General features: G+C 40.7%; 1 protein-coding gene across 3 annotated transcripts in view; it reads left to right on the forward strand.

Moving 5' to 3' along the window:
- Positions 1-8,621, forward strand: part of Dnal1 (dynein axonemal light chain 1) — a 46,554-nt gene that overhangs the window by 15,884 nt on the left and 22,049 nt on the right. The window contains exons 1-2 of one of the 3 annotated variants that reach the window (XM_005343326.3): positions 591-828; positions 6,761-6,799. In XM_005343326.3, the coding sequence (XP_005343383.1) occupies positions 826-828; positions 6,761-6,799 (42 nt within the window). In that variant the 5' untranslated portion in view covers positions 591-825. Of the gene's footprint in view, positions 1-590; positions 829-992; positions 1,119-6,760; positions 6,800-8,621 lie in introns of those variants that run through there. The other 2 variants (XM_013346468.2, XM_026780034.1) reach the window with 2 other exon arrangements.

An 8,621-nucleotide genomic window follows, 5' to 3' on the forward strand; every position in this document is an offset into this window, starting at 1 on the left:
ACAGGGTTTCTCTGTAGCTTTGGAGCCTGTCCTGGAACTAGCTCTTGTAGACCAGGCTGGTCTCGAACTCACAGAGATCCGCCTGCCTCTGCCTCTAGAGTGCTGGGATTAAAGGCGTGCACCACCGCCGCCCGGCTGGTACAGTTTTTAAACTTTTAAATACACATCACCAACAGCCTTCCCAGAAGGTGGCATAAATTGTTATCAGCTGTGTATTTGTGCAACTCTATTCTCCATGCCCCTAACAACTCTATTAAAATATGTCTTTAAACATTTTGACTTCTTAGTGAAGAAAAAAGATACCCCGGTTGCACAAAACCAACATTTTGGAATACTTTTAAGTGTGCAGCTGAGATTTCAGGCGCCTGAGTTTTCCTCGGAGGATCTAACGTAAGGAAAAGAGAAGTTCAGAATGTAGCTCTAGGTATACTGAGTTAGATGGCAAAGCAAATTGCCGAAGACAGCTGAACCTTTCCCGTCGGTTTTCCAGGGAAGGACTTAAAAAAAACAATTCTTTTATATCAGAAATGCCAACGCTATCAGGAGGTTTGAAAGTTCAAGCTTAAGGCATATTGGCACTGGAAAAGCAAGTCGACTACTCCCCTGGTAGTCAAGCTCTGGTCTACACCAGCATCGGCGCAGCAGAACCGGATTGGAGGACCCGGGGGGTCCGCCAGCCGTCCCACAATGCCCCGCTCGCGCCACCCTAAGGGCGGAGAGAAAGGACCGCTGCCAGTGCGGCCGACTGAGCGCTCCTGAGGTGCGCCTGCGCACTGACCCCGGCGGGCCCTAGCAACCAGAGCAGTGACGGTAGCAACCGCCGGAATGGTGAGTACCCTCCAGGCCTCGCAGCCAAACCCGGGAGGAGATTGGGAGTGGAAAGAGGGGCAGCTGTGGGGTGTGGAAGGTGGCGGGGCGCTGGCACCACGGATGGGAGATAAAAGGGAATGCTGGCTCCGTGAAGCCGCAGGCCCGGGGTCGGAGCAGCCGGGCAGGCGGTGGTCTGCGGAGAGGGAGGCCGGAGGCTGACAGGAAGTTGGGTTAAGCTGGAGGGACTCTGACAGAAGAAAAGGAAAGACAGCTGGAAATTCTCGGGAACGCGGACTGGAGTGGGAAAGGTGATAGGATGGGGGCTGTGGTAAAGAGATCTCTTCGTGTAGCCGTGATTTTAACTCTGCTCACCCCCTGGCGGGATGGAGGGGCGGGGGCTGATTCCTGAGGGCTCCTGCTGCAGCAGCGTTGGTAAGCTGTGGTGTGCCCGGTTGCTCTGTTGGCCTTGGGTGTGAGTCCTGTGACTAGGTGACGCTGTTAAAACTCTCTCTGATGCATATATTAGGCCAATGTTCCTCCAATTCCAATATGAATAATTATGAATTAGATGAAATGCAGATTATTGGTTTTTCATATGTCAAGCGTTTTTAGCAATGTTCAACCATGCACCCCAAGTAATTTAGACTTTGGGGAGCACTCACCACGCTTTGAGAAACGCTGCTGGTTTAGGTTTGCAGTCTACCAGTGGTCTGGGCAAAGTTCTCATGAAGCCACGATTTTAACTAAAGATGCTTGTCAACATAGAAAACACGCTCCCTTTTGCTTACATGCTTGTTATTTCAAACTATTAGTTTGAAAACGATTTCACATCCAGCCCAGCCAAAACTATTTAGCAAAGTACGAGGTTGCCTTCCGACTGGAGCTATTGATAAAGGGTGAGTACTGGGGTCTGAAGATGTAGCTATGTTGTTAGAGTGTTTGCCTAGCATGCGTGAAGCTACAGCATCAATCCCCAGCACCGCATTTATCAGGTATAGTGGCACGTATCTGTTATCACTGCACTCAGAAGGTGGAGGCCGGAGGTCATCCTCGGTCTGAGATAAATACATTGTTTGTGTGTGTGTGTGTGTGTGTGTGTGTGTGTGTGTGTGTGTGTGTGTGTGTGGAGTAGGACTATACCTCGCTGGTGGAACTAGACCCTACGGGTTGGATCTCTAGCACTGCACGAGAAAAGAAAATAGCAAAACAGTATAGGGGTGTGTGTGTGTGTTTCCAGGACTATATCAATGCACAGAAATCAAGCCCAGGATGTGAAAATCATGAAGTCGTGTACTCCCTCATACTGACTGCATACCAGTAGGCCTGGTCCCTTCAGAAATGCAGGCCCACATAGTACTTGAACTTTTTAAGTATGTGCCACCATACCCTGGGACCCACATGCTGGAGGACAAGAACCAATTCTCAGAAATTGTCCTCTGGCTTCCATGCACTGTTACTCACGTGTGCTTGTACACAGATACGTGCGCGCGCACACTCATACAATTAAAAACAAACTCAGGTTTCTGGTCTTTCTGGAAAATAAGAAGTGCCATGTTTCACTATGGACATAATTTTTGTTCACATTTAATATTATTGAAATATACTTTTAGATAATTGATGCCATTTTTTGTTTTCTGTTTTTGAAGACCAGGTCTTTCTGGGTAGCTTAGGTTTGCCTTGAATTTGTCATGTATTCTTGGCTGGTCTCAAACTTTTGATCCACTGCCTCCTGAGTGCTAGGATCATGGGCATATGTCACCATGCTTGGCAACTCTTCTTTCTTAATGGTTTATGAAATAAGGGTATTATTTAATTAGTGGAGTATTTAATATTTGGGGAAATGTAGTATTAGGATACCTCTTTTTCTGCAAGTTCCACCAGCCAGAAATTGTTTGGAACTGAGTAGGAGTTATATTCTTTTTTTTTTTTTTTAAGTTTTTTCGAGACAGGGTTTCTCTGTGGTTTTGGAGCCTGTCCTGGAACTAGCTCTTGTAGACCAGACTGGTCTCAAACTCACAGAGATCCGCCTGCCTCTGCCTCCCGAGTGCTGGGATTAAAGGTGTGCGCCACCACCTCCCGGCAGGATTATTATATATTATTAATATTATTATAATAATATTATTATATTCTTTACCTGAGCTCCACTCACCTGGCCAGCTCCACCCTCCTAATGTCCACTTGATTCCTCAGGAATCTTTGGCTCCTGTCTGTAAGAGGAACCAGTATCCTATAGATCCTATAGCAACTTATATTGTAATAAGTAGCTAGATTGCCTCCCATTCTGTTCTAGCAGTGTTGTGAAAGTGTTCTTTTATGTGTCCCTTTTGTATGGGTCCAGGAAAGGACTTCACCAGGAAACAAAAGCAAGAGTGTGCAGTCAAAGAGTCTATGTGTACTTCATTTCCACGTGCAGAATGAGTAGAGCAGGTTTCACTTCCCCCTTCACTGCATACCAGTTCCTCTTTCTATATAATCTGGGCAACTTTTGCTAATCTAAAAATGCATATGTAGGGCTGGAGAGATGGCTCAGAGGTTAAGAGCACTGGCTGCTCTTCCAGAGGTCCTGAGTTCAATTCCCAGCAACCATATGGTGGCTCACAACCATCTATGATGAAATTTGGTGCCCTCTTCTGGTGTGCAGGCAGACATGCAGGCAGAATGTTGTATATATAAGAAATAATCTTTTTTAAAAAATAAATAAATAAATAAAAATAAAAATGCATATGTATAATATATTATATATGCTATATATACATTTTTAGATTGGTATAATGTGCATATATGATATTCTTTTGTTTTCCTTTGAATTTTTCTGATTTTCAATGAGTACAATTTTTCATAGTTATATTAGTTACCTGGGTTTGGCTATTTATGTCTTGTTAATTTCAGAGTTTAGTTTTGCTAATTAAAAATTTTTATTTGTGAATTTTGGTAGTTTTTTGTATATAGTACATGCTGTCATAGTCTTTTTATTGGTTTCAAGTGGAAACACCTTCTCCTGATTTGTACTAACAGTGACTCATTCTTTTGGGTTTCCACATAGACCACCATCTGCACTTGGTGACAGTTTAGTTTCCTCTTCAGATCATTCCGATTTGTACTTCTTTTATTACAGCATTGACAAAGCAGTGATAATGGCATCCTTGACGTGTTTGGGAGCCTAGAGAAGAGTATTTTAATGTTACTGTCCAGGTTAGTCTACGTGGACCATCTTATTTAAAATAAATGTCCTCTACACATAGATGCCTTTAACCTGAAACCATTTACAACCTCAGTGTCCCAGTTTTTTAAATAACTTTTACCTTCTGTTACATTATTTACTTTGGTTATATTTACTTATCTTTTTATAGTTATTTATTTTACATGCATATAGTATACCTATGGTTATATATATCAGATTTGTGCATATTTTATATATCATATTTGTGCATATTGTATATACATACATCTATATCTACTTGTTTTAATAGATGTAAGTTCTAGAAAGACGGAAATCTGTTTTGCCCAATAATTTGCCAAAAACAAATAGGAAGACAGGCATGATGGTGCATACTTGTCATCTCAGTGTTCAACACAAAAGAATGCTTGGTACATAGTAGACACACAATGAACAGTTGTTAAACTAAATGAATTCCCCCGAGGATGGTATTTGTTTCAGCTTCTTTTTGTTGTTGTTGTTGTTGTTTTTGTTTTGGCTTTTATCAAGTGGGGATTTTCCTTTAACTCTTAACTGAGAGCTTTTAGTATCCAGTGTAGACATTTATGTTTTTCTGCACTTACTCAGATAAATGTGACCCCCCCACACGCTTTAATCCATTAGTTAATGAGTGACAAAACAGATTGATCTGTTTTTCTCCTTGCATTGTTGGGATAAACTTTAGGGGAGGGCAGCCCCTGAGACAGTTTCTCTGTGTAGAAACATAACTGTCCTAGAACTCACTCTGTAGACCATGTTGGCCTAGAACTCACAGAGATCCACCTGCCTCTGCCTCACGAGTGCTGGGATTAAAGGTGAGCACCACCACCGCCCAGCAGGAGAAACTATTCTTGATCATGGTCATTATACATCACTAGCTGATGTTGTCGTGTATTGAAAAATAAAGAGGGCTTGGTGATGTGGTTATGACACCGGTTTAAAATAGCCTCATAGATGTGCAGCTTTCCCACATTTTTCTGGTTTTTGAAACAGCTTGTAAACAAAGACTACCTGTTCTCAAGAGGATGTTAGGACTCACCTGTAAACTGTGCGGTCTTGGAGCTTTGGGAGAACAGGCTAAAACCTCTGATTAGCATTTGAATGCTTTAAATATTGGATCTGTTCAGAGGGTTTGATAGTTGGGGCCCTGTTTTTCTAGGAATACATATCTTGTTTAGGTCTTAAAACTATTGCCATATTTTGCTCCTAAATATTTTAATTTTAGAATCTCTGTAGTATGTAATTATTAATACTTCTTTTTTTTTATTTGTATATCTTTCATTTTTGCCCAGTCAAGCTTGCAAAATATTTAAGAACCACCTTTTAGTGTTATTACCCTTTTCTGGGTTTGACTTCTTTTTTGTTTTTTCTGCCTTCTTTTGAGTTTTCACTGATATCTTTAAAGTATGTCGAATGCTTACCTCATTTCTTTCTTATTCTGTATTTTCTGGCTATACACATGAAGATAGCAGTTTCTTCCTATCAGATTTTGCCCTCCCCATTCCTCCACTGGGCTTACCATGGAGGAGCGCCACAGCATTTCCTTTTTTCCTAAGAGTTATTAGTACAGTATTCTACTTTCTAGATACAGTCGTAACTGGTTTTTTTTTCTTTTTGCTCTTGTTTATGGTTTGTTTCTCTTTTAAAAAAATGAGCCCTAATAGTAATTCATAAGGACATCTTCCTTTGTGTTCATTCAAAGCTGTAAGTATATGAAATTGAATCAAAGATGCTATTTTCTTGTAAGATGAAACCTTTCATGTTCTACTATGAAAGAAAAACAAATTGGAATTAAATTATACCAGATTCTCTTTTATCACTTAGAATTTTTATTTTGTACTGTATTGATATTTTATATTTTAGTAAATAAAACTTGCCTAAGGACATCCTACGTTATTGCACTTAATTTTTATTATGTTTAGTGTGTGTGTGTGTGTGTGTGTGTGTGTGTGTGTGTGTGTGTGTGTAAGTGGTCAGCGATACAGATCCCCTGGAGCTGGAGTTACAGATGGTTGTGAACTGCTTTGCATGGATATGGATGCTGGGCACCAAATTCAGGTCCTCTGATCACTGAGCAGTCTCTCCAGCCCTCTTGTACTTAACAGAGCTCTTTACTGACGACCATTTTACATATATTTACACATAATAGTTTTTTGTCAGGTTATCCTTTGCAGACATGAAAAAGGAATATATATTAAATAAAATTAATACTTTTCTAAAATGTTACCACAGTTATCATGCCACAGCAACTGTAAATTGTTCCTAATTAGAATATACATTCATCTTTCAATGTTAAGATATAAAAAAAAGACTGGGTGGTGGTGGCGGCTCTCACCTTTAATCCCAGCACTCGGGAGGCAGAGGCAGGCGGATCTCTGTGAGTTTGAGGCCACCTTGGTCTACAGAGTTCTAGGATAGCCAAGGCTATACAGAGAAACCATGTCTTAAAAAACAAAGAAGATGTTTTAAAAAAGGTATAGATTCAGTGAAATAAATTTATTTTAATATTAAGTACTGAAAGCACTTTATAAACTAAGTTGGAGTGAAATGTTTGGCCATCATACAGTAATTTCTTTATTTTCTCTGAGAGGTATTTAAAGAAATCATTTGGCTCTCGGGAGGTTAATCATGCTTGTATCTTAGAGTTTCAGAGAAAGAATTGAATGCTTTATGGTAGAAGCCGAGGTCGGGAATTACTGCAGTAAAAGTGAATCAACAAATCACAGCCTTTCCCTTTTTTTTCTTGTTTTTTAGGCAAAAGCAACAACAATTAAAGAAGCCCTGTCCAGATGGGTGAGTACACAGGTTTTTCCTCCTTTTAGAAACTACAGGGAAAAATCTGAGCTGTTGTTTACGTCTGACTATTCATCACAAGAGATTCTTTTGATCTGGGGATTGTCTGTGGTGATAGATGCCTGAGCCTACACAAGTGATGAAATTGTATAGGAGTTAACATATAAAAGATGCATCGCGTGCGCGCGTGCGCGCGCGCACACACACACACACACACACACACACACGCACGCACATCTCAGGCAGCAGACTGGAGAAGTCTGGGTAAAGTGACAAGTGTTGTAAATAGCAGTACCCTGGTTGTGATATGTTACAGTTCTGCTGAACATTACCACTGGGGAAAATTGGACAAATGATCTCTGGGGATTGTAGTGCTGGGGGTGGACGGAGCCCAGGGCTTTACACATGCTAGGCAAGTGCCCTACCATGACACACACACCTAACTCATGAATCACTGTTCTCACCCCTGAACCAGGCGTCTCTCCTGCTCTATAGCTAGACTTTGAATAAAAGGCTTTCAGTAGCCTGGGCATCTGAGAAAATAGACAAAAGTGAGTAGAGTAATGATGAGGTACTTGAATTTTTATTCTAGTGCCTGTAAATTTCTCTATTCCTTCTAACTGCCTTTTAAAGAGTCCTTCTTGGGGCTGGGGAGCTGCTCAGTTGTAAAGTGCTCACTGCACAAGCACGAGGACCTGAGTTCAGATCCCTGGGCCCACAAACAACACCAGGTGCATAGCACCTGTAAATCCCAGTGCTGAGGATATGGAGACAGGAGATTCCTGGGGATTGCCTCCAATCTAGCTGCATCTGTGAGCTCCAGGTTCAGTGGGAGACCTGTCTTAAAAATGAAGGTAGATGCTGGGGATGAAACTAAACTGGTAATGTAGGATATGTAGGATACCACTCGTCTACGAAGCCTTAGATTTGATCTGCAGCACCACATTAAATGGTGCACCGTGGTGCATGTCTATAGTCTCGGCACTTGGGTGAGGGCAGGATGACCAAAAGTTCAAGAAGATCCTGCCTCAAAAAAAAAAAAAAAAAAAAAACCTAAGTAGATATATAATAAGAGAGCAATTGAGGAGGACACCCAGCATCAATCTCTGACTTTCACAGGCACAATCATACATGCATACCAACACACACCAACACACACATATACCACACACACACACACACACACACACACACACACACACATTTCTGCTGGATTAAATATTTCACAAAATTTGTTAAAGAGTATAGACTAGACTCAGATTTAATCTTCCTTAAATTGCGTTTTAGGAAAATACCTTTTATTCATAATAGCTAGTATTTGGTTTTATTTTGTTTTTACTTCACTTGGTTTTGGTTCATAGATTTTATTTCTAGTTACATTATGGCCAACAGTCATTAAGATCTTTGAAGACATTAAACATATTCTTTTTTTAAAAAAGATTTTATTATGTATACAGTGTTCTGTCTGCATGTACACCTGCAGGTCAGAAGAGGGCACCAGATCTCATAAATGGTTGTTAGCCACCATGTGGTTGTTGGGTCTCGAACTCAGGACCTCTGGAAGAGCAGACACTGCTCTTAACCTCTGAGCCATCTCTCCAGCCCCCTAAACATATTTTCATTAATTTAACCCATCATTCTCTTTTTAACATATAAAAGTCTTAATTGGCATATGATTGTAGAGATATATGGAGTACAGTGTGACATTTGATACATATTTAAAGCAGATAATTATTATATCAAGGTAATTATCATATCTCTGATCTCAAAATTTTTATTACCTATTTGTGGTAAGAACATTCATAGAATCTCCTTTTTTTTT

Source organism: Microtus ochrogaster, chromosome 1 (genome assembly GCF_000317375.1).
Source record: "Microtus ochrogaster isolate Prairie Vole_2 chromosome 1, MicOch1.0, whole genome shotgun sequence".
Taxonomy (NCBI): Eukaryota; Metazoa; Chordata; class Mammalia; order Rodentia; family Cricetidae; genus Microtus; species Microtus ochrogaster.